The following is a 25,554-nucleotide window of genomic DNA, read 5'->3' as shown; positions in this document are numbered from 1 at the left end:
AGCGTGCCTTTGAGGCCCCACTGGCCTTAAGAGTCCACGGGCTGACTGCTACCATGTTGAACTCACAGCCAGGTAGGGGACACACAGGAAGCTGGCGCAGAGATATGGGGTGACAGCTGCATTCATCACACACCAGGTGGGGAGGGGAAAAGGGAGGGGGCAGCAACTTTGTCCTAGGGGAGGGAGGCAACTGGGATGAGGCCCGAGCCATTAGGGCCTCCTTAGACTTCTCTCCCGCTAGATTCTTCTTCTCTGGGCGGCCTCTAGCATTCAGGGCTGAAAACGCACTCAGGAGTCCAGGTCCCCAGTTAATGGCTTTGTAGTCCCATCCCCCACCCCCGCCCCTGCCGCTCAAGTCAGACAACAGTGGGCCACACAGGAACTACCCAGAAGCCCCCGCACAGCACTGGGATGGCTCTCCTACAACACTCAGGAAGCGGAAGGAACTGCCTGAGACCACAGCGCAGCCTGGTGCTGATGCCACGTGAACGGCCTGCAACACTGTGAAAAAGTAGGCATACAGGGGGGGGGGGGGGGGGGGGGGGGGGGTGGGGGGGAGGGTGGGAGTACAGGCAAAGCCCGCTGCGTTTTGAGATTTTAAAGTGTCCCCGAGATTGTTTACCTTCATCTGGCTGGCGCTCTCCTCAGAACTTGGTGCCTATGCTCAGCACTCCTCTCAGCCAGCATCGGGGCATCCTGTGCAAAGCCCGGTGGAGAGGGCACAAGCAGATGTGCCTTCTGGCATCGTGTCCAGGCTCAGCCCCATTCCATGCGACCCCAAGATGCAGCCCTAGCTGCTAGTGCACAGCGTAGTAAGGGGTGCCAGGTGTCACCTGCCATCCAGACTGCAGTGTCCACTGTCCTGAGTCACCCATGTAGGAGACAGAGGGACAAGACCCTCATCCATGTGGCAACGTTCCAGGCACTGGTTTGCCCTCATTGGGAGGACTTTTTCCTGCTGGGTGGGGCTTCAGCTCCTATTTTAGGTTACAAATGTCTTTGCCTTCTGGGAGGGACCTACTGTGAGTGGCCAGCACACTTCTGCAAGAAAGCTCTGGAAACCCTCAGACTCACATACACGTCACCCTTCCACCTCAGACATAGGCCCATTTGGATTCTTCGGGGTCACATGGTCCAAACATAGCCCGCTTAAACACAGTGTGTGGTTTGGACAACTCCAGGCTAAATCCTGTTTTTCCTTAGAAACTGTGGGCGTCTGTGCCAGCCTGTCTTTGGAAAGTGTGGAGCAATGGAGGGAAGACTGGATGAACAAAGAGCTTGTGCCAGCCTCACAGCAGCCCCCCAGTGCTGACAGAGCTTTGTTTGACCCCAGGGCCTAGCACAGGTGAGCACTGTCTTATGTCCTGGGGAGGTAGGGGCCCTGCTCACCCAGCTTGTCTTCCTGCGTGTGACTGACCAGTGAATGCACCCAGGGCCACTCTCAGCTGTGGTAAGTTTGTGCAAACCAATTTCTTTATGGTACAAGTCCGTTACATTAAAAAAAAAAAAAAAATCTAGCCTTTGGCATGGTGATGCAGCTTCTTCCTGAAGGGTGCAGGGTGGCTCTGGTCAACTCCCACGTGAGACGGGAAAGGTCCAGGGGTGGTTGGACAGTACACTAATGTCAGCAGGGCTGTCGGGTTAATTGGGAGGACTTCAGCTCTGGGGATGGGAGTGGGGGATGGAGAGAGGCCGCTGTGGCAGAACATAAAGAACGCTCTGTAGTGGGCACATCTGGAATGTGTGTTTGCATGGGGCATGAAACCTGGAAACAGGGAACTCTTGGCTTGACTGAGCGGGGTGGGGTGGGACAGCATTAGTAGGCAGGGGCTGGAAGGAAGCTTTTGGAAACTGGGGCAATCGGGCTGACCACCTCTGCACGAGGTGGACTTTGTACTCCGGTGGGTTAGTGTGGTGCTCTCGACACGTATCCCTGTGAGCCAAGGTAGGAGAGCCATTAGATGCCTTGCCAAGTGCATTCTGCTCACTTGCTAAGACCTCCATGGAGACATTCTCAGTGGTGCTCTGCAGTGGTGCTTGGCAGACCCAAACCACAGCCTTGAAGGGGAAACAGGCCTCATCACCTCCCTGCAGACACAGGCGAACACAGCTGTAGTGCTGATGGCTCACTGGGCCACAGAGGCAGAAAGAGTGATGCCGAGACAGACACACAGCCTTGGCCCTGGGAAGCTGCTTTAGCCAAGCACTCCACTGCTCTCCTCTTCCCTCTTCTGGGGCTCACCTGTTGGGCTCTGGCTGGCCTGAGACCTTTGCCCTGCCCACACCCAGCTCAGGCAGGGTGTCATCAAGCGGCTGGCCAAGAGTCAGGAAGCCCTGTAGCTGGAGGAAGGACCAACAGGGAAGTGCCATGGAGGGCAGGCTGCAGAGAGAACCCGTAGGATTTACTGCCAAAAGCCTTTGCCACTGAGGCACCGGTGCTCAGGCCTTAAACAATCACAAAGAGTCCCCCCCAACACTTAACATGCTGCTAAGGAAGTGTGCTAGGTTTCCCGGAAAGAAGGCCAAGGGGGAAGCTAGGAGGCCCAGTGCCTTGGTCTGACAGCACAAGAGATTCTACTTCTGCTTCTTACCTACAGGCCCACAGAGCAACCACTCTGCAGGAAGCAGGAAGCCTGTGTGAGGCCAGGCAGGTCTGCCCAGCTAGGCCGCTGGTCACTGGACTAGAGTGCAGGTCTGGCCCATAGCACATGGGGACCAGGAGGAATTCGGAAGCTCCTAGAAACCAGTGTCTGTGTGTACAGGTGCATGAGTATACACAGTTTATAGTGTGTGCCCATATGTGTACCTGTTTGTAAAGATGTGTCTAGGTGTTCGTCTATATATACATACATGTGAATGTATGTTTGCCCGTTTATGTGCCTGGTATGCACTCGTCTACATGTCAGGGTGTGCCTGGTATGTGCATGTTTTTGTTTCTGTGTATCCAGATGCATATCTGTGTATGTGCACATGCACACTTGTGTGTTGGTATGTGCCTGAGTATACACACATGTGCATGCATGTTTGCATGTTCATGTGCCGCATGCACACACATCTACATGAGACAAAAGGCACATACATGTACCTTATCTGGAAGACTTGAGAAAAACAAACAAGAGACCGCTTTTATCCTTATCGTACTGAAGGTAACTTTTCTCAGTTCCTAAACAGCACAGAAACAGACAGCCTTGGGATCAAAAGGACAAACGAGGACAGTTAGGCAGGCCCCTGCTGCACCCACTGACAGTCCCCGAGTCCTACACTGCCTTTCCACATCCCTGGGCTGGGGGTCAGAGGTTGGTGGCCCCTTGTTGGCCCTGCACGCTACCATGATGTCAGTCCAAGCTCCCGTCCACAGTCTGTGCAGGGCTGGCCAGGGGCTGGAGTAGGACATCAGGCTATGTGTGAAACAGACAGGATGACTCACAGCGGCTCTGCCCCATCGGCAGGGCAGGAGATTGGAAAGGAAACATTTACAAAGCCGAAGCCAGAGGCACTAGAATGGCTGAGTCCTGCCAAAAGGAGCAGACAGCTGAGGGGATGGAGTGGGGTGGGGCCTGCAGAGTGGAACACGGTGGCTCAGATATGGGAACCGTGTCTCAGGGCTCTGGACCCATCTCCTCAATGTCCACTTCTGGCATCTCATATGCAATGCTTGCAGACTCCACCACCCTGGGCTGGCAGTCCGTGGGGCATCACAGCAATCCTGTGGTCCCCCAAGTCACAGTCTGCGACTGATACAGCTAAGGAGGTGGTAGGGAGCCAGGGAAGTCTCCTAGGACACTGAGGCCACTTCACCTGCTGTACCACACACATGTAAGGCCATCCACACTATTTGTGGACCACACAACAGAGTCTCACACATTTATGTCATTTCTGCATTGTTTGATAACAATTTATGAGCCCTTGTTGGAAAGCTCTGTAAATAAGTGTGGCTTGAAAGGGTCTGTCTGGACGAGCACTGTGCCCACATGGGTAGGGCTTAGCACGCTCTCTCGTGGCCTTTAGAAAATGCCCTGGGCTGTGCTGACTCTCTTTCGCCCACCTAAGCAGTGCCGGGTGAGGGGCCTACTTCCAGAAGGGCTATTTACAGAGTGGCGGCCAAGAGCCACTGTAGGAACATAGCATTCTCAGACGCTAGCCTTGGGGAGCTCCCAAGGGACACGGACCTCAGCGGCCCTTCTGCAGGGCCGGGAGGCCCCAGGTTCTCAGCCTACAATGCGTCCATGGAGTGTCTGTCTCTCTTCTGTGAAGTTCTAGGCTTTTTAAGAAGTTGGGTCGGGTTGTGATAGAAGAGTAGGATGATGGTCCAGCCACCCCAGAAAATTGGTGACCTCGTGTGACCCTGGAGCTAGCCATGCCACTATCAGATATGTGCCCCAGAAAAAAAGAAAGTGTTTGCACTGGAGAGCTGAGAGCAGCTGTGTGAGAGCCACTGTACAACACTGTGTGGACTTCTTAGTGACAAGAAGAAAGTACTAGTGGGGCAGGCAGGGACACCAAGATCACAGTGCCAGGGAGGTAGGCACTTTCTGTGCACAAGAAAGCAAGACCTAAGGGTTCCACACAGAGACCTATGTGCTACCCTGGACATGGAAAGCTGCAGGAGATAAGGCGATAAATGGCTGCTGGGGCTGGGTGCCAAGGGCGGTCAGTGAGGGAGCTGTGTCAAGGCCTGTGACCAGAATCAAGGTGGTCTCAGGGGTATTAACTCCCAGGCTGACCCAGGCAAACTCAGGCTGTCCTACTGCGCATATGAACTGAGATGCAAACGCACTGTCAGATAGATGTACTCCAGAGGACTAATGCGAGGTGTTACCCAATGGGAGCCAAGCTCAGGTTGGCTCCCTATGCAGTCCTGTTTCCTCCCTCACCCCAACCCCAACCCCGTCTCTGTCCCACTTGGGGTGGACCATGGAGGAAGGGGGGCTGAGGAACTGTTCAGGCTACAAAGAAACCCAGGACACGGGGTGCTAGAAGGCAGATTGCGGAAGGTTTGGCAGTGGGGGCTTCAGTGGCTTGTCGGGTAGAACGTGCTGGTAAGGAGGCCAGGTGGTCCTGAGGTGCTTGCTAGGACTGAAAGCATGGGACCCTGAGCTCCCAAGAAAGGGTCCCCCTGAACCTCGACAAAGACAGGATGGCAGATGTAGTAGGGCATCAAGGTCTGCCAGGGTGTGCTGAACACAGAAAGCTCTTGGCTGCTCCTTCCCTAGTTGGCCTTTAGGGCAACCTTTCTCCCTATGGACAAAATCACAGTCTGTGGTGAAGAGGGAACTCAGGCACTGTCCTAGTCCACCGGCTGGGAAGCAGAGGCAACGCTTACGGAAGGGCCCTGGGTGATGAATGCCCACAGATACTCAGTAGCACACCACACACGAGGCACAGAGCGGCCGCAGAGATAGATCAGATGTCTGCTCAGCAGCTCTGCTTCCTGACCGTGGACAGAGATCACAGGATGACTTCCCATTCCACCTGACAAGACAGACTTGAAATTGCTTCCTCCCGGGCCGCCATGACTCTTCATTTCTACGCCGCTGGCTCCATAAGCACCGGCAGCTGGAAGCCATCACAGCCACTGCGGTATCTTTTCAGACTGAAAGAGACAGATAGGATGAGGAGCCTGTAGGCCCACAGGGAGTAGCAAAGGCTGGCGGCTGGCTGCTGGCTGCTGGCAGCGGCGGTGGCAACATAAACATCTGAGCACATCTCAGACTCATCAGAGTCAACCTTCCTGCTACTTGGGACACCCAGAGAGAACTGTCCTCTGGGTCTGAAGACTGACAGGGTGAACAGGATGGCAAGGGACAGTGCATGACCAGATGACTGTGTCAAGTCCTAAAGCCTAGAACCCAAGCGGCCTATGAACAGATGGGCTAGCCTGGACTCCTGAATCTAAAATAGTGTGCACTGTGAAATGCTAAAAATTAGTTACACCCACCACGTAGGTAATCCACACAGGTAAAACCACCACACATATAAGATGAAAATAACAAGAATTCAAAAATTAAATGATAAGAAAAATTATAAAAGCAAAGAACTTGGTTTTAAAACCAAAGAAATGGTTAGGAGTGCTCACTGCTTTCACAGAGGACCTGAATAAGCCCAGTTCCAGAGAATCAACGCCCCTTCCCCTCTGCCTCCTCAGGCTCACTCGTGCCCACCCACACATGGACACAGCATCACGCATTCCCAGCCCTGTGCGCTCCTGCCCATCATTCATTCTGGGAGACAACCCCTTGCCCTTGTCCATTCTCCTCTACACATGGAGATCTTCCCTGCCCATCTCCCCTCTCCTGTCTCATCTCTCTGTCTGGTGGGGAACCTGTCGGCAAGTGACGCAGGATCTCCCTCCATGTTTTCTATCTGCCACAGCTGTTGCAGCCTGTGGATTTCATTGCTGTAGAGAAACACAGATTCTTGATTCCACCATAGTGGGGAGACATGGCGGCGAGCATCAGGCACTTTGAACCACAAGCTTGAAACAGGAGGCAGAGGGTGTGCGAGGCTTTACACCCTCAAAGTGAGCCCTCAGCGACACACTTCCACCAGCAAGGCCATAACTCCTCAACCTCTCCAAACAGCAGCACCACCTAGGAAGCCAGTATTCAGATGCCTGCCAGCACGGGGGACATCTCATTCAAACCACCACACACATACGCAGACCCTCAGAGCAGGCACAGCATGCCAAACCGTAGTCACACTGTATGCATCGGTCAGCCCGGCCAACATATGTGCACACACACACACACACACACACACACACACCACCACCACCACCACCACCACCACCACCGCCCAGACATGTGGATTCTCTTCAGAGCAAACAAAAGGCTGGCTTTGGAGCTAGATCAGCCCGCAGAAACCCCATTAAAATTATGGCTCCACTTTTATCACTCTCAATTTCCTTTGAATAAACAGCAACACTATTTCCTGGTCTCCACTACTATTTAGTTAAATTTTAAAGGGAGGAAGGGGCCATTTGTATGGAAACGAGATTATTTCATTTACCAAAGATGGCCTGGTAGAGCACTGGGGCTGTCAAGGCTCCTTATTTAAAGCCCTGCCCAGGAATTTACAGCTACTATGTCATTTCTGGCCAATAGGGCGGGAGGTCTGGCCACCCCAGGGAGCTCCCACAACATCCCAGCCTCCAAAATACACCACCCTGGTTTCTAGAACAAGGTCCCTACAAAGGTCAAAACTGGCTGGAATCTTCTAGGGTGTCCCAGAGTCTCCAGTGTGAAGGCTGCTGTTCCTAGCAATGGCAGCAAGTGCTGGTGACAGTGCTGGGCCCCACAGCCCTGTTCCTGGGAGAGAGGTCACTGCCAAGACCCATGCTCAAAGCTACTGTTACCTGCTGAGCGGCAGTAGGGTCCTTGTGGGTCACCAGTGAAGGTGCCCGGTCTTTCTTTAGCCTCACCCTGCACCTTTTAGTGTTGTGGTTTGCCCTGAAGTTATCTATATTTTGATGCTAATGCTACTGCCCCAAGGACAGCCGCCTAGTCACATGCTCAGAACTCAGGTGACTTCCCCAGAACCACCTCCCCATTGAATTTATAAAGTACAGGTGAGGGGCAGGTACAGGATAGAAGGAGGCCTGTCACTGCAGGAGAGAAGTTTGAAGGAAGTGGAGGAGACTAGAGGAAAAAGGAGAGACAGGAAGAGGAGAGGGTGAGAAGCCATGGCAGGTGACGTTAAGATTCTGCTCTGTGTATTTACTGGTTGTTATTAATGCTCCTAAGGGATGGATGGTACCGGGCTTTGCATGTTTAAGTGGGCAATTATATCTTATCAATTGGGTCAAAGATTATTGTGTTATGTGTTCTTTTATGTGAGGGTTTGAGTGTAGGAAAGTGTGTGGCGGCAAGAGACACTGGGCCGCTGAGGAGTGGGGATGTGTTTCCACCAAGGTATCTAGCAGACATCTTGGGACACTACGGTGCCAGAGCTAGCGGGTAAAATACAACTTTACTTTTTTATTTTTATATTTTTACAACAACAGATGGTGAACCAAGGTGATGGGCAAGAATCCACTAGTAATCTTTTTTTTCCTTTCTTTCTTTCTTTTTTTCGGAGCTGGGGACCGAACCCAGGGCCTTGCGCTTGCTAGGCAAGCGCTCTACCACTGAGCCAAATCCCCAACCCACTAGTAATCTTAAGAATTGAGAGAAAGTTTTTATTTTCCAAGTAAGAGGAGGCCGGCGCCATCTTAAGTCATGTGATATCTCTAGGGCGGGAATTCAAACAGAGAAACCGGGAAGTAGCCTGGGCTGGCAGGCTGTCGGTCCCCTGCTGTGTGATAAGTAATGGCAGCTCAGAGAGTTAGAGATTAAAAGCTGCTTTTTAAGAAAGTTGTTTAGAAAGTCTTTCAGGATATTCTCTTAACGTGGGCTCCACAGGAATTTTGGGTTAATTTCCTGGTATCACAGAGTACAAAAGCCTATCAGGCTAATTGTTTAGCTTACTTCCTTTTTAAAAAATTTAGTCTTCATGATGGGTGTGACTTTGAGTTTCATGGTTATATTATTACTCTGGGAGAGAGTGCAAGATACAAGCTTTTCTGGTTTCAGACTAAGGAACACAGTATTTTGGGAGAAAGATTTTGTCTTTGTGTTTTTAAGAAGTGTGATTAGAAAAAAAAAAGAAGTGTGATTAGGCTCTGAAAACCTCACAGAGTCATACTGATCAGATTTGATAGAGGTAGACCGCCTGAAAAATTTATTCAGGAGAATCAAACAAAAAGATATCTCGATTCTAAACTTTTGTCTTGAGAGTTGTATTATACAGAGTGTGCCTACTTGGAATCCTGGTCTCAAGGACTTTCAGCTGGGTCCAGTCAGGACACATTAGCTACAGCATTTGCTTCATTCTTCCTACCCTCTACCCCTAAGGATATCTCAACGCCCATGTACAGCTTGAAGAAGTTATGGAGGAGTTGTCGCCCCAATTCCCTGGACTTGGGGGGGGGGGCTGAAAGTGGTTATTCTAAAGTTGTTATTATGAGGAATTTAGAAATGGTTGTAATTTAACAGGGAGGAATTAGCTAGATTGAGTTATACAGTTGTAATCTCATTTGTTAACTAAGCTAAAATCTTATCTTTGCTTTGATATAGAATTTATTTGTTAAAAGTTTAAAAGTACAAGGTTTAGAGCCAGTCCTTTTAATGATGTCATTAAAACTTCTGAGTTGATTACAACTGTGAGTTAAGGGCCAACTAGCAAATTCACAGCTCTGACTTTGTGAGAGTACTTTCAAGACAATAGTAAGATATAAAGACAACAGTCCAGATTGTCTTAGATAGATAGATGGTTTTCAAAAACGTCAGAAATCCACAAAATTTGAGATTTAATGTTGAGACATATCTGCTAACAGTTCCCCTCTGGTGGATCTAATGAAGAATGTTAACATCTCTACCTCCAGGTGAGGCAATACTTTGTGGCTAGGCAGCCACTGGACAAAACTGCCTGTTTCATTTGCAGACTAATACTGTCCAGAAAAGGACACATTATGCAGAATAGTTGATTGATAAACTCTGCCAAGATAGGGTGATCAGCCCTTCAGTATCTGCATTTCAAGAGTCTGTCAGTTGACTTTGGGCCAGAAGCCTGAAGACTTGCCCTCGAATGTTGCTGACAGGGGACTGTGCTAATGGAGATTTGTCTCTACAACCTCTCAGTTCTGGAAGCCCTGTTAGGCTTCCTTTGTGTATAGATATTTGGTCATTTTCAGATTTCTGACGGGGTTAAAGACTGATTATAGTCTTATAGCCTATCAGGCTGTTTAACTCTGAATATACATATTTTATTGGATAGTTATCAGATAGTATACAAGCTAGCCAAGATATAATATAGATTTTAAGCCTTTCTTAAACTGGAATGAAGAATTAAATGTTCTGTCTAACTGATATAGTGATGGACTGGGTGTTGAGTATATCATATGCTTTATAAATTGTAGAACGGTAATAATTGTACTCAATTTATATATAAGTGAAAAGGCTTTTTAACTGGACAAAAAGGGGAAAATGTTGTGATTTGCCCTGAAGTTATCTATATTTTGATGCTAATGCTACTGCTCCAAGGACAGCTGCCTAGTCACATACTCAGAACTCAGGTGACTTCCCCAGAACCACCTCCCCATTGAATTTATAAAGTACAGGTGAGGGGCAGGTACAGGATAGAAGGAGGCCTGTCATTGCAGGAGAGAAGTTTGAAGGAAGTGGAGGAGACTAGAGGAAAAAGGAGAGACAGGAAGAGGAGAGGGTGAGAAGCCATGGCAGGTGACGTTAAGATTCTGCTCTGTGTATTTACTGGTTGTTATTAATGCTCCTAAGGGATGGATGGTACCGGGCTTTGCATGTTTAAGTGGGCAATTATATCTTATCAATTGGGTCAAAGATTATTGTGTTGTGTGTTCTTTTATGTGAGGGTTTGAGTGTAGGAAAGTGTGTGGCGGCAAGAGACACTGGGCCACTGAGAAGTGGGGATGTGTTTCCACCAAGGTATCTAGCAGATATCTTGGGGCACTGGGGTGTGGACTAGTGAGGTAAAAGACAACTATACTCTCTTATTTATATATTTTTACAACAACATTCTAGCCCCAGGCCTTTTGGAGACTTCTGAACCTGAGGGCTACTCTTGATATCAAGACCTGCCCTGACATCCTTCCTCCATTCTCACAGAGGCTGGCACTAGGCATCCTTGGAAAACCCTGTCCCTTATGTATTGCAGGTGACCCTCACTGGGCCAGCCACGCGGCCACACGGCTTTTGCTTCTGTTGCAGGTCTGAGAACTCTCCTGAAGATGGACCGTCACAACATGTCCTGGATCCACTACCCGAGCCAAGTGTCCCCGGCTGTGGAGGACGTCATCGCAGCACAGAGCATCATTTCTAGGTGCACACATGTGTACGTGGCAGTGTGCGTCCCACTGAGCCTAGTGCTGGGGCTCTTCAGTCTCAACGTCTTCATCCGGGACCGTACTAGGCTGGGGGCACTGGACAGGCTCCTTGCAGGCCTCACGGCCACTAGCATCTCAGTGACTCTACTGTCCCTCAATGCTGCTGGCCGACCCGACTACATATCCACGACAAACCTGGGTTGCGGGACACTCTCATTCTTCTCTAATGTCTGCTACTTCATGGCCCAGTACCTGCAGGGAGCCACGCTTCCCCTGGCCTTTCTGCCGGGATCTCCCTGCTGTCAGCCCTTGGCAAGGCCTGTGGCAAGCCTAGCTGCTATCGGGGGCTGTGCTGTCTGTAGCGCCCTCATCGTGGTGTCCCTGCTGGGTACATTTGGCGAGTTGCACACAACCACCATGTGCCAGGCAGATCCACTGACTGCATGGCCCGAATACGAGATTGTCAAGTTCAGCCTGGGCTTTGCACTTGCTTTGAGCTTCCAGATGGTTCTCTTCCTCCTATATGCTACACAGCCGGCCTGGCGAGTGGCTCCTGATCAGAGGGACACAGAGGGACACCCGTCTGGACGCTGGGTGGTACTGGCTGTGGCTCTCAACATGTTTGCCTGCAGACTCTTCTTCAATGCGGTCCTCCTGCATCGGGCCCAGCTGAAGCTGTGGAAGGATGTGGGCTCCCCCAGGGATGAGCTGCTCATGAACCTCGCAGAGCTGGCCCTGTCCGGGGAGAGCTGCATCAACGTGGTGGCCATCCTCCTCCTCCACACACCATGCAGGCTCAGGTTGCTTGGCCTCCTTGAGCGCCTCACGCAGAGATGCAGGCGGGGGGCGGACACCAGCATGTCCTTGAACAGAGTAGGGGGCTAGCCAGGGCCTGCCTGCTGGCACAGGCCACACCCCTCGCTAGTGCTCAGGGAAGACGGCCTTCCCAGGGAGCCTGAGCAGGGTTCCTATGTTTTGGATGGTTAGCTTGCCTATGTTTACCTCAACCTACACAAATCAAGACGGTCTCTCTTCCCACACCTTCAGTCACACTTGAGGGACGCAGTGACATAGGTAAGGAGGCTAACCAAAAACCATGGGTCTGCTGGAGGGTGTCCTGATGATGATGGCACGTGTAACCACCTTGCCTGTTGGTTGCCACCTTCCATGCAACAATCCAGGCTGACGACACAGGAAAGGCACTGTGGAAATAAACACGGTTTTCACCTAACATCCTTGTTTCTTGAGATAGGATCTCAATGCAGCCTTGGATGGTCTTGACTCTCGTCTCCCCGCCTTGTCCCTGATGCTGGACTCTGGGCCCACGTCACCACACCTGGCTGCTCACTCAGTCTACAGCTCTGTTACCCTGGTACGGTGTAGTTGTTCCAGTTGTCCACTGCTGGAGAATGTGGGCAACAGAAGCCCTGCCAGAAACCTCCTTTAGGTTTGTCTTTTAAAAATCTGTCATCACCCGGGCTGGAGAGATGGTTCAGCAGTCCAGAGCACATGGTACTCTTGCAGAGGTCCTGTGCTCGGTTCCTGGCACCTACATTAGGTGCCTAACAACTGCCTGTAACTTCAACTCCAGGAGGATCCAAGGCTTTCTTCCACAGGCACCTGCACGGATATGCATATACCACTCCCCCCCTCAGACACACAGTTTAAAAGAATACAAATAAATCTTTTAAAAATCTGTCACAATCCCTGGTGTGCTGAGATTATCACCCATAAATGGAAGGTCACAGAAACAGATGGCTTCTACCCAGTGACAATGGTGTCACAGTCGCTACTGAGAGCTCCAGGTATGTCCCATGTTGGAGGCCTGGTCACCAGTAGGGTTGTGCTAGGGATCTTCAAGAGGGAGGCCCAGAGGAAATGATCATGTGCCCCTCCCTGGCCTCTTTCAGACTTTCTCTATCAACACGTGATCTCTTACGTCCAGTGTGCTCTCACCACCAGCCCCACCACAATCACATCAGCTCCTCCCATGATCCCACCCTGGCGTCGGCTGCCCCAGGGCACCCTTGCAGACCCTCACTCCACTGACATTCAATGTAGCCAGAGTTGAGTTGAGTGCCATGCAGATTCTGGAGTGCTATGACTGTGTGGTACTCTGTTCTCCAAGTACCACATCCCAACAACACTGGCTCGCCCACCCTTCCAGGAATCCTGTGTCTGTCCCCTCCACTGACCACCGCCTGTCCTGCCAGATAGAGCTCCTTTCTGTGCTTTGGACAAGAGGACACCTCAGCCAGGAAGCCGTGAAGCACAGGGCATCAGGACCAAATTCTGTACAGTGGGTCACCTCCTACCTCTGGCCCCATTTTCAGTGGCTCATGGTTGGTTCCCTCAGGGTCACACTCATGGCAGATGTGGAGGCCGCTGAGTTAATGTATAAACACCTGCCACAATGGATGCCCATGCATGGGCCTCAGAAGAAAAGAGGGGGCAAAAGATCATGCTCGAACTGCTGGGAGCAGAGGGTCTCAGCCAGGAGCTGGAAACCAGACAAGCTAAAGCTCACACCTCACTGAGCTCCTCAGTGTTCCAGGCAGGGAGTATATTTAGAAACATGGCCACAAAAAAGTACACTGGTGCCTCTCCAATGGTAGGACCCTGGCTTTTCAGGATGTACTGTGTAGACCAGTGTCATGTCTTAGGAAGCATCCAATGTTATTTTAGGTGTGTTTATACTTGCTGTCCATATATGGGTGTTTTGCCCGCGTGCATGCGTGGCTGCATACCACGTGTGTGTGGTGCCTGAAGAGTCTGGGAGACAGCGCTGGCTCCCCAGAACCATGGATGGTTGTGATTGGCCATGAATTGGCTGGGAATTGAACCCAGGTTCCCTGAAAGAGCAGCTCTTAACCTCTGAGCCATCTCTCCAGCCCAATGCTCTTTTTGCCCCTGGAATTCAGCCATTAGGGTAGGCTGGCTGGCCAGTGAGCCCAAGGGATCCTCCCTCTGTTCCTCCTCAGCACTGGACTAGACTGTAAGCCACCACACCTGACTTTAAAAGTTCCAGGCGAGGGCTAGAGAGATGGCTCAGCGGTTAAGAGCACTGACTGCTCTTCCAGAGGTCCTGAGTTCAATTCCCATCAACCACATGGTGGCTCACAACCATCTGTAATGAGATCTGATGCCTTCTTCTGGTGCATCTGAAGACAGCTACAGTGTACTTATATACATAAAATATAAATAAATTAAAAAAAGTTCCAGGCGACAGTGCAGTGGTGACGCATACTTTTAATCCCAGCACCCGGGAGGCAGAGGCAGGTGAAGCTCTGAGTTCAAGGCCAGTCTAGTCTACAGAGTGAGTACCAGGGTAGCCAGGACCACACAAAGAGAAACCCTGTCTAGGGTCATAAGGGGAGTCCTAGGGGAGCCAACACCCTCTTTTGGTCTCTTCAGGCATTGCACACATGTGACACACAGCTATGCATGCAAGCAAAAAACAGCCATATTCATATTATTTACTTACATATTTATTTTACACATGCACACATAACATACATGTGAAGGTATGAGGAAAATTTGAAGAAGGTGGTTCTCTCTTTCTATCGTGAGGGTCCAGGGATTTAACTCAGATCATCAGGATTGGAGGCAAATGTTTTTGCCTGCTGAGCCCTCTCCTGGCTACACCTCTTTTTTATACATGGGTTCTGGTTTAAAACTCAGGTTTTAAAAAAACAAACAAACAAACAACAACAACAACAAAACCTTCAGGTTTTCCTTGCAAGTACTTTACTCACACGCACTCCTTCAGAACTGGACTTTTGTGCTTTAAAAGGGCACTAAGCTGGGTGTGGTGGTGCATGTCTGTGATCCCAGTACTCAGTAGGCTCAGCCAAAAGGATCCAGAGTCCAGGGCCAGCCTGGGCTACATATGAATTTGCTTTGTCTTTAATACAAAACAAATAACAATAGAACAACAAAAATGCAGTTGAAGAGGGCAAACAATTAAAACCACTGAAATCTGATTAGGGAAGGGGCTCCAGTGACTAGGGGAGTGGCTCCAGTGATTAGGGGAGGGGCTCCAGTGATTAGGGGAGGGGCTCCAGTGATTAGGGGAGGGGCTCCGATGATTATGGAGGGGTTCCAGTGATTAGGGGAGTGGTTCCAATGATTAGGGGAGTGGTTCTAGTGACTAGGGGAGGGACTCTAGTGCTGGAGCAACAAAAGGCTGCACCAGGGCCCTGTGGGTAAGATGCTGAGCCAAAGTCCCTACAGCAGGCCTTAGACAGGGTTATACCCACTGGATTCTGTCTGTCTGTCTCTTGACCCGCCTCTATATCCACTATATCATAACTTCCTGATAATTCCTACAAGCAAGGAACCAAGAGGAAGATGTAGAACAAAAGAGAGCAAAGGGGACACCTCACAATGCAGTTCTGAGTACTCCGACCCAGGGCAAGGGAGAAGGAAATCTCAGTGTGGAAAAGGAAACTTGGGACTGATCGTGAGTGGGGAGAGTGTCCTGTGGACCCCAGGGCTCTCTGGCTAAGAAGAGGACCCATCTCTGCCACTCCTTCCAGAGCCTCACTCCATCACCACTCCCTGGTGTCAGTGGCCTCCATGAATGGTACTCCCCCCTCCCCCCCATCTGCACTCTGAGCTGGACACACTCACTTTTGGTTGCCAACACTCTCCAGGAATCAAAGGAAGCAACCAGAATGCTCCCAGCAACCGTGAAAGAGGCCCAGCTGTCAACACGGTGAAGCTACTGAAACTGTTCCCTACGGGCACATGGGCTGGAGGGGGAGTGGGAGGGGGGCAGGTGGCAGCTGCAGGGCAGGGATATGACACTCTCCTAGGGCTGTAAATTCCTTCCCACATTGGAAGATAAGGTCACTGAACTGGCTTTTTCTGGGAAACAGTCCCAGGAAGACCTAGACGGCTCCTGTAGTGTGCACCCAGGATGTCTGTCTGTAAGAAGCCTCCTGTACTTCACAGGCCCAGGACCACAGCACTCAGATGCACCTAGGGCCGAGATGCCCACTCCCATGGTCCCAGGCCAGGCTGGTCTGGAACCTGGATGAGGGTGCCTCTCTCAAGGTGTGCGTTTCCCAGTCACCATCTCATAAGATGAGAAAGGGCTCAGGAGTCAGTGAGGCTGTCACAGCGCTGCACAGACCCTGACAAAACAGCCTTCCCAAGCCAGAATGGGCAGACGGCACAGTGAGACCAGCTCAGCTCTGGTCTTCCACGGTCAGTCAATGGCCCAGGAGAGCTGGCCCTGACTGAACGTCTCCTCACTGCCCTGGGATCCAGGCAAGTGCTTGGCCTCCCCGACTTTGGATCTTTCTTTATGAAGAAGATGCCCGCCTCTCACCCTACTAAACACTTACATATTTAAGTTGAATAGTAATTGTCCAGAGCTCTCTGCCACCCGAGTCTGGAAAACTAGAGGAAAATACACAAACTGGGTCTGAGGGGACGCTGGTAACGGTGCAGGAGAACCCGACTTCAGATTCCCAGCATCCACATAAAGAGCTGTGTGCAGCGGCACAGACCTATAATCCCAGTGCCAGGGGTGGAGACAGGAGGATGCCTGGAACTCACTGCTGGTCGCCCTAGCTGAATCAGCAAACTCTGGGTTCACTGAGAAATCCCATCTCAAAAAATAAGCTGGCCAGTGACGGAGGGAAACACTGGCCATAGGCCTGTGGCCTCCATACACACAAGCATACACATATACAAACACACATACACAAAATGCATAAATGTGGTAGAGTGGAACACATGGGCAATTTTCTCCAAGCTTTGTGCTGGATCTTTCCAAAACACGTGACTTGTCACTTCAGGGTCAAAGCAAATTACGGGAGCAATCCTACAAACGCTTCTGATTGTCCGACTGTCTCCCCAGTTGGGACCCAAGGAAGACCAACTGTCTAAGAGGTGGGGTGGCCTCACTGATGAAAGGAAGCTACCTGCCTCACTCCCAAGAAAGCAGAACATCTGTGTGTCCAATCTGCAACCATGGGCCACATATGTCCCGGAATAGCTATGAATGTACCAAACACACTTGTAGACAATTACAACGTCAAAAGGCCTTTGCAGGGGGCTGTCTTATGTCGTACTCATGCTCCAGATGACCACCGAGGAGTAGGAAGGAAGGAGCTGAGCGATGCTGCACACCGGCCATGCTCAGACTCTGGGGTCATGTCCCCCAAAGGGCTCTGACTGTCAGGCAAGAGGTGACCCTAGACCATGAGGTGCTGGGGCTGGTCTGCTGTGGAAGAGGCAGGAAGACCAAGAGAGAGAAATATAGGTGGTGTGTGTGTGTGTGTGTGTGTGTGTGTGTGTGTGTGTGTGTGTGTGTGTGTGTGTGTGTGTGTGTGTGTGTGTGTGTCTCCATGTCTGGCAGGACTATCCCTGATGGCACTCTGGATCCTGACACCAGGGGCTTTGAAGCATGACTGGGCTATGTGCTGAAGAGCTCCTGTGAGGGCTCATGAAGGCTTTACATGACAGCATCTGCTCCCCACAGACGATCCAATACTGTCTGTATATGGAACAGGTGTGGGCCTGTCACACTGAACTTCCTCTCGAGTCTCTCCCTTTAGCCTCGAGTCACACGTGTGATGTGAACTCAGCAACTCGAGTCCTGCCTGCCATGGTACACCAGCCAGTGTAGGACCTTCAAACACAGCACCATTATAAACAACTGTAGACTTATGTACCAAACATATTGCCAAACCCACACAGACATCAAACGCACGAGGGGGCAAGCAGATCGGGAAGGACATGAGCAGGCTGGTACGAGGACAAGGACCCTGGTCCAGACTCAGCCACTGGCCCTGTCTTCACTTGCAAATGCTCATGCTGTATCCCTCGGGTTCTGTCCTCCTTCAAGAAGCCTTGCTCTGAGGGAGGGATCCTGAGACTCTGTTATGGGAGAGTAAAGAGGAAGCCCTCACCACTGCGCTGACAGAATCTTCAAGGCCTCTCTCGTCCCTTACCCATACGAAAACCTACGGAGGTCAGAAGGCAGACATCCCCTCTGCCTGGGTCCTGTTGTGTCTCTTAATGGAGTGGTAGCCTAGACAGGATGTATATTAAAGGGAAGGCTGGGCTCAGTGGAAGATGCTCTCCTAAAACATTACCTGCCAATCCTGCACCTGTGCATGATGTCAGAGCATCCGTGGGATTCCGCAGGAACCCAGAAGGCAGCGAGGGCCTCTCAGTGCTCCAGCACCATGGAACCTGAGCATGGCTTGCAAGAGTGGGATTTCTAAGGGAGCGGCTATTTTTAAGTGGCACGCCTTGGCTATTTCAAGGCTTGGGTTTCTGTTTTATTTATTTAATTCAAAAGGAAGCTGTTTTCTCATGATTTGTTTCTGTCAGGATGGTGTTGCAGGCATTTTTTTTTTTTTTTAAATGTTGACGCCATCCTGACTTGGTAAGTTGGACAAAAGATACTAAAGGACCAATGGGCTCTTTCCCTTGCTGCTCCCAAAAAAGTCAGGGCTTCTACAGCTCAAAGGGGTCCTGACTTAGTATTTTTCCATTAAAAATTTCATTTTTAATGGAACTCTGCTTAAAGATGTGTACATTTCCAAAAATACTGTCTCAAAGATTCTAAGCCAGTATCCTATAGAAACCCATCAAGTGTTTGCCACACACATAGGCACAGGAAGAAGATCAATGTTTTCTAGAGAACACACACACACACACACACACACACACAGAGAGAGAGAGAGAGAGAGAGAGAGAGAGAGAGAGAGAGAGCTGTTTACAGGTAACTGCTTCATTTTTTTTTTAAATAAAAATATGTTATGTGTATGACTGTCTTATCAGCATGTGTGCCACCTGTGTGCCTGGTTCTCAGAGTCTGAGAGAGGGAGTTGGATCTCCTAGGTTCAGATTTACAGATGATGGTGAGCCACCATATGGGTGCTGGGAATCGAACCTGTGTCCTCTTCAGGAGCAACAAATTTTAACTGCTGAGCCATCTCCGCAACCCAGTACCTGCTTCTTCCTGCTCCAGACAGCCTGCCTTTTGGGGAGCAGCCTGGGGTGGTTTCTGCAGTCCTCAGCCAGCAGAAGCATGCACTGCTCATGCTCAGAACACAAATGCCCGCTCAGTGTACTCAACATCCCAGACTGCCGACCATCAAAAAGACAGCAAGAGAAAAGCACAGAGGTCTGCACTGAGGGGAAGAGGGGAACCCTGCGGGTCTCTTGCCAGCCAGCCTAGCTGTATTGGTGAGCCCTAGGCCAATGAGAGACCCTGCCTTAGAAAAACAAGGTGGACACAACAATAGCTAACAGAGGGTCTCTAGCCTCCGCAACCACACACATTCATACATACATACATGAACATGTACTCACACTCAGATACAAAGAAGAGAGTACAAACGAGACCAATGAACTCTAAATTATCATAAGTACATAATAATTTGACTGGATGGCTCAGGTCAGAGCTGTTAGAGGTCTGATCATGTGGTGAAGCCCAGTTCCCCATGCTTGTCTCCACCCCCAGGGCAACAATTCTAAGCCCACCCCAGTGTTGTGGGTGAAACTCCAACAACCGGAAGGTGGGATGCTTGGGGATGGTGATAAGTCACAAGGCTGCTCAGCTCCCAGGGCCCTGGTCTCCCCAACCTTGGCTATACAAGGCCTAGAACTGGAAACAGAGAGAAGACAGGTGGTGGCTCACCTGACCCCTGGGCAGAGGGACACTAGCCCCGGCTAACATTAGAGCAGAAAACCTACCTGATTCCTAACTTCTGAACAAAATGTCTGCTATTTGTGGACTGTATTTCCCGCTACAAGCATCCCTCGGAAAACTGTAGCTTACATTCGCTGTGTGACTGCTGCCCTACTATGCTGGTTGAGGAAACTCAGTGTTCAGTTTTAAAGCCAGCACCAGCTAAAATAACCAAGGGTATCGTTGTGTCAACAAATGAGGAAGGATTCTTACCTAAAAGGTAAACAATATTACGATTCTTTCACACTTCAAGATAATTATGTCAGTGGGTGAAAAACAGCAGTCACCCTGGAAACGTCCATACAATACATGTCTAACAGGACCGTTTTCACTGTCTACATGTGGGAGGAAAAAACTGCCAGCAAAAAAATGGTTAATGCTGGCCTTAAAAGGAGGCTGGCCAGAGCCCAGTGAGTAGGCTTGGGAAGTCTATAAAGGAGGCGCTGTGCCAAGGGGGCCAGACACTGCGGGACAGCCACAGGCATCCACAGGCATGGTGAGCCTGCTCCCTTCCAGACCTGACACTCTTCTTTTCCTCTCCTGCTGTATCCCTGCTGGGCACCATCCCCAAGGTGCTACGAGTCCAGGGACAATCCCTGAGAGCAAGCTCCAGGAGCACCTCCAGCAGATGGTTCAGTGACTCCATGGCCCAGGTAAGAATCACATTTGTGGCTCAGGTTCCAGGTCTGCATCTGGCTGGGAACCTCTTGCTAAGGTGGGGAGGGAATGGTGGAGCAGGCACGCACTGTTCAGTCCCCGGGACAGCATGCTAGGTATGAGCGAGGCCGGGGCTCTGATCAAGCACAGGCAACAGCATGTCCATCTAGAGCTTGGTCACATTTGGGTCACATCTGTAACACCACAATGCTGGCACTCTTTGTCTGCCAAGGGAGTCCTAATGGCTTAGACCTGCTTCAGGGACAGGGACCTCCTAAGTCTGGCAAAAACCTAGCCTTGTTTCCCCAGATCTGGACACACAACAGAAAATCAGGATACTGATATTGATCATTAGATTAAGAGAGCAGCAGTTGGGACCAAGGACAGAAGCCTGGGTGTCATTTCTGTCATGCACCCACCAGAACAGTTGATCAGATCTAGGGAGAAAGCCATCTGAGGGATTGTGGCCAAGCCTCATCATTCACACATTCTGAGTGAGTACTTTTAAATTTTCAGGTTTTGTTTGGTTGTTTCAGCCCCGACTGGCCTCTAATTCACTACATAGACTAGGCTGGCCTTGAAACTTGGAGCTCCACTTTCCTCTGGTTCTTTTGTGCTGAAATTAAAGTTTGTGCCAGGCCCAGGTATGTGATTGGAACTGGAAATGAAGGGAAACCCTCCACACTGTATTGGACTCAGAAAACCTGACTTACGGGGCTCAGATGGGCACTACCGGAGAAAGACGGGTTGGCCACCCACACCAAGGCAGGATGTGGCCACGGCAGTGAGCTGCCCCTCCTTTCTTCTTCCCTTTATTTTAACGAAGCAGTATTTTGGGAGAGAAAAGGCAATTTAAACCTTTGGCTTGCTCTTGCTTCACCTCAAAGCAAATACAATCACCACAAGAGAAGCAACAGAAATGCTGCGGTCCCTGGAGCCCATTCCAGGAGCACGGTGTTGTCCTGCCCTGCACTGGGATGGCAGCTGCACTGCCTGGGGCACTGCCGGGGGCAATATGGACACTGAGTAGCCTGGCTTCCACCCACAAGATGCCAGCACCCATCTCCCACACAGTGACGCCCCAGGGTCTCCAGACACTGCCAGTGCCGCTGAGAACCTGGGTCACACCAGAGAACCCTGATGCAGAGTCATGCAGGCTAGGATCGATCCTCAGGGACAAATGAAACTCAGCTTCCAGGCTGCAGCGCCAAAAATGCTGTATTTCACAGTAACTTGTGAAAAGGACAAAAAACACTTTCCTTCCTTCTTCTCTCCTTTCTTTCTTATTCCTTGGGATCGGGGTCTCAGGCTGTTGCCGGGATAGTCTCAAACTCCTTCCTATACTCCAGGGATCCTTCTGTATCATCCTTCAGAGTAGCTGGGAGGACGAGGAATCTTCCCTACTGTTTAGTGAATTTGAGGACAGCCTGGACTAAGAGAGAGACCTTGCCTCAAAACCAGCCTATGAGGTGGGCGAGGGTGGCACACACCTTTAATCCCAGCATTAAGGAGGCAGAGGCAGTGGGATCTCTGTGAGTTTGAGGCCAGCCTGGTCTACAGAGTTCCAGGACAGCCAGCTCCTGTCTCAGGAAAAAAACAATACAGCTGTACATATGCATTTGTGTGTGTGTGTGTGTGTGTGTGTGTGTGTGTGTGTGTTGTGCACGCGCGTGTAAGAGAGAAAGATACTAAAGGTGGAACCCACAGCTCTCTTGTGTGGCAGGTAAATGCTTTACCACTGAGCTACATCCCCGTCCTCAAATAACAGTGTTTATTCTTCACTTGTTTTTACTTTAGTCTTGGGGGGCAGGTGTTTACTCCTGTGCTCACACTCCGGACCACCTCTAGTCAAAGAATAAAATTTCTCTTACCACTTACGGCAAGAGAAAAGGCAGCTCCCATCCCGTGGGCTTCTTGGACTACCTTTGAGAAAGTCTGGGTTTTTCCCTTCCCATGTCACGTCTCTTCCCAACAGCTGCTGGAGTTAATGAGACTTCCTGTCTCGACAAACAGTAGTTTTCCTCAAATTCCCTCACCACGCATTCACAGTATTTCATGAGCCAGCGATCTGACTGGTCCCCCTGCATCTCCCATGACTCACAGACTGTCACCAAATGTGGGTGCCCTTAGGGGACAGAAAGGAACAGTACCCTGACCATCTCTTGTATTCCAGCTCAGGGGCACCCACCCCTTGAAGATGGCGAAAGCCAGAGTCCAGGCAGACCCTGCTATCACTCATGCACTACACTTGGCTTCTTCAGGGAGCTCAGGATTCCTGACGCTTACTTAGTCTTGCCCCGTCTGCCTCCACAGGTCCTCAGAAGGTAAGCAGGCAGCAGGCGTTCCTGCCCGGCACCAGCCCAGACGCCCTGTCTGCCCTTCTGGTTTTCTGAGACGAACAGGCTCCCAGGACGATTCTTCCTGCCTCGCACATCCCTGGCTCGCTTCCCAGGGAATCACCTTTGTGAAGATGGAGCTGTCACGTAAAACAGACTCCTGCAATCCTTTCAGCAAGTCCTGAAAGCTTCTACGGGCAGCCATGGCTGCAACTACTCCAGCACAAGATGTTGGCGTAGAGATCTACCTAGGTCCCGTGTGGCCAGCCCCTTCCAACAGCACCCCTCTGGCCCTCAACCTGTCCCTGGCGCTGCGGGAAGACGCCCCGGGGAACCTCACTGGGGACCTCTCTGAACATCAGCAATATGTGATCGCTCTCTTCCTCTCCTGCCTCTACACCATCTTCCTCTTCCCCATCGGCTTTGTGGGCAACATTCTCATCTTGGTGGTGAACATCAGCTTCCGGGAGAAGATGACTATCCCAGACCTGTACTTCATCAACCTGGCAGCGGCCGACCTCATCCTGGTGGCCGACTCCCTGATTGAGGTGTTCAACCTGGACGAGCAGTACTATGACATCGCGGTGCTCTGCACCTTCATGTCCCTCTTCCTGCAGATCAACATGTACAGCAGCGTCTTCTTCCTCACCTGGATGAGCTTCGACAGGTACCTGGCGCTGGCCAAAGCCATGCGCTGTGGCCTCTTCCGCACCAAGCACCACGCGCGGCTCAGCTGTGGCCTCATCTGGATGGCCTCAGTGTCCGCCACGCTGGTGCCCTTCACAGCCGTGCATCTGCGGCACACCGAGGAGGCCTGCTTCTGCTTTGCTGATGTCAGGGAGGTGCAGTGGCTGGAGGTCACGCTGGGCTTCATTGTGCCCTTCGCCATCATCGGCCTGTGCTATTCCCTCATCGTGCGGGCCCTCATCCGGGCCCACAGGCACCGTGGCCTGCGCCCACGCAGGCAGAAAGCCCTGAGGATGATCTTCGCAGTGGTCCTTGTCTTCTTCATCTGCTGGCTGCCGGAGAACGTCTTCATCAGCGTCCACCTACTGCAGTGGGCGCAGCCAGGGGACACTCCCTGCAAGCAGTCTTTCCGTCATGCCTACCCCTTGACAGGCCACATAGTCAACCTGGCAGCCTTCTCCAACAGCTGCCTGAACCCCCTCATCTACAGCTTCCTGGGCGAGACCTTCAGGGACAAGCTCAGGCTGTATGTGGCGCAGAAGACGAGCCTGCCAGCCCTCAACCGCTTCTGCCATGCCACGCTCAAGGCAGTCATTCCAGACAGCACGGAGCAGTCAGATGTCAAGTTCAGCAGTGCTGTATGAGAGGTACCTCCTAGAGGGAAACGGACGGGGGAGCAGGCGTGCCCAGGAGCTGCACACTCCTAGCACAGGCAGTGGGCGAGCTGAGCCAGGTCATACTCTAAACCCCAGTGGCTAGGGGGAAATGTCACGTGGCTGGGTCACCTCTGGGGCTGCTGGGATTCTTCCTGACTGCCCAGCTCATGGATACCGCCATCCAGATTCAAGGCAGTGGGCCACATGACATTGACCTCTGCCCTCAAAGGGCTCCACGAAGGCCTGACGCTTGGTTTTCTTTCCATACCCTATGTTTCCAGAAGACAAGTCTGTTGTTGATTAAGTAACAGCCCAAAGGACAGGCCACCCTATGGCACTACCATGGTTATATCTTCTGTTATGTGCCTGCTACGTGGAAGGGCCTAGAGACAGAGCATATGTACCAGACCCAAACTGGCTACGCTCCCTTTGCTTGTGACGTGTGATTGATCATGTACACTCTGTCCAGTGCAGCCAAAGCTAAGGACCCCAGAGCCTTCTTCCTGTCTTCCAGAAGGCTGTGAGGTCAACCCAGATGTCACTCCTAACTTCTCAGTGAACAGCATGTCTGAGCTGAGAAAGGCCCTTTAACAAACCACCTCCCTGCTCTGGGATGCTCCTCTCACAAAGCTTGTTTACAAAGGTGTTTGCCCTTCTGTGAAGGTGGAAGGAGACCATGGGTGCTGCTGTGCAGGTTGCTGGGAATCCCGTCATAAGACATTTGTCGGAAGGACTTGACTCCACAGAAAATAATCCTGGGAACAGTGAGCTGTAAACGGATCTCATTAAAATGTTAAAAAGAAAGAACAAGAACTAAGGATCGGGTGTTCATTCAGTGTCTGTGAATAAAGAAAGGCCAATCACAGGGCGGTGGGCCATAGAGGCCGGGGTGCAGGAGAAAGTCACCCTAGTACAGTTAGCTGATTGCTAGCAAAAGAACAGTATGCCCACAGCCTGACACACCTGAGTGCCATTCTGAGTTCTCTCCTATGTTCCAACAGCCCATCTATCTAGGCGGATAGGCCTGGCACTTCTGAGATGGGGTGGGCCACATTCTTTGTTTCACCTGGCCACCAAACATCTCTTTCTTGTCACTTATGTTGACAGCCACACTTGGCCTCACTTAGGGGTCTGCAAAGGACAGCTATCTATCCCTAGAAGTCTCTGGACTGGGAGACATGCCCAGGGCTGGGAGTTAAAGGGCCTGGGGCCAGGAGGCAGGGCCTCTGGTCCTGTATCACAGGACAAACTGCTTCACGCTCAACCTCTACCTCCTGACCACCTGCCTGGGCAACTGCCCGTGTCAAAAGACCCATGGCTCTGGATGAGGACCCAGGGTCTCTGGACTCACATAGGAGCTGAGGCAGGGCCCTAGGGGAACATACAAGGTAATATGTAGGCTACAAAAATTACCCACTTTGTCGCTAAAGAATATGCTATTTTCTATTCAAACCTATGACCCTGCCTTTTTATTCTGATAAACTATATTTACGGATAAGATTAAGTTAAAAAAATCACGTGATATTTAAATGATTAAGTTAAATAAATATTAAAGATATTTAAGGATCTTTCCAGATACTCAAGAACAATATCTGGAAAGAGAAC

General features: G+C 51.0%; 3 protein-coding genes across 3 annotated transcripts in view; 2 read left to right on the top strand and 1 right to left on the bottom strand.

Annotated features, from left to right (window-relative positions):
* The window catches only part of C16H7orf50 (chromosome 16 C7orf50 homolog), a 101,750-nt gene that overhangs the window by 45,555 nt on the left and 30,641 nt on the right, over positions 1–25,554 (bottom strand). The gene's annotated exons all lie outside the window — the stretch shown is intronic.
* On the top strand, positions 1,164–12,128 carry LOC116885827. Its single transcript, XM_032887172.1, has 3 exons — positions 1,164–1,321; positions 1,446–1,450; positions 10,782–12,128. The coding sequence occupies exons 1-3, from the start codon at positions 1,266–1,268 to the stop codon at positions 11,780–11,782; spliced, it is 1,062 nt and encodes a 353-aa protein (XP_032743063.1). The 5' UTR covers positions 1,164–1,265; the 3' UTR covers positions 11,783–12,128.
* Positions 20,092–24,762, top strand: Gper1 (G protein-coupled estrogen receptor 1). The gene is made up of 2 exons (XM_032886486.1): positions 20,092–20,266; positions 22,584–24,762. The coding sequence occupies exon 2, from the start codon at positions 22,810–22,812 to the stop codon at positions 23,935–23,937; it is 1,128 nt and encodes a 375-aa protein (XP_032742377.1). The 5' UTR covers positions 20,092–20,266; positions 22,584–22,809; the 3' UTR covers positions 23,938–24,762.

This window comes from Rattus rattus, chromosome 16 (assembly GCF_011064425.1).
Source record: "Rattus rattus isolate New Zealand chromosome 16, Rrattus_CSIRO_v1, whole genome shotgun sequence".
NCBI classification, from domain to species: Eukaryota; Metazoa; Chordata; class Mammalia; order Rodentia; family Muridae; genus Rattus; species Rattus rattus.
The sequence above is the reverse complement of the archived record's forward strand: the minus strand, read 5'-3'. Positions and strand labels throughout refer to the sequence as shown.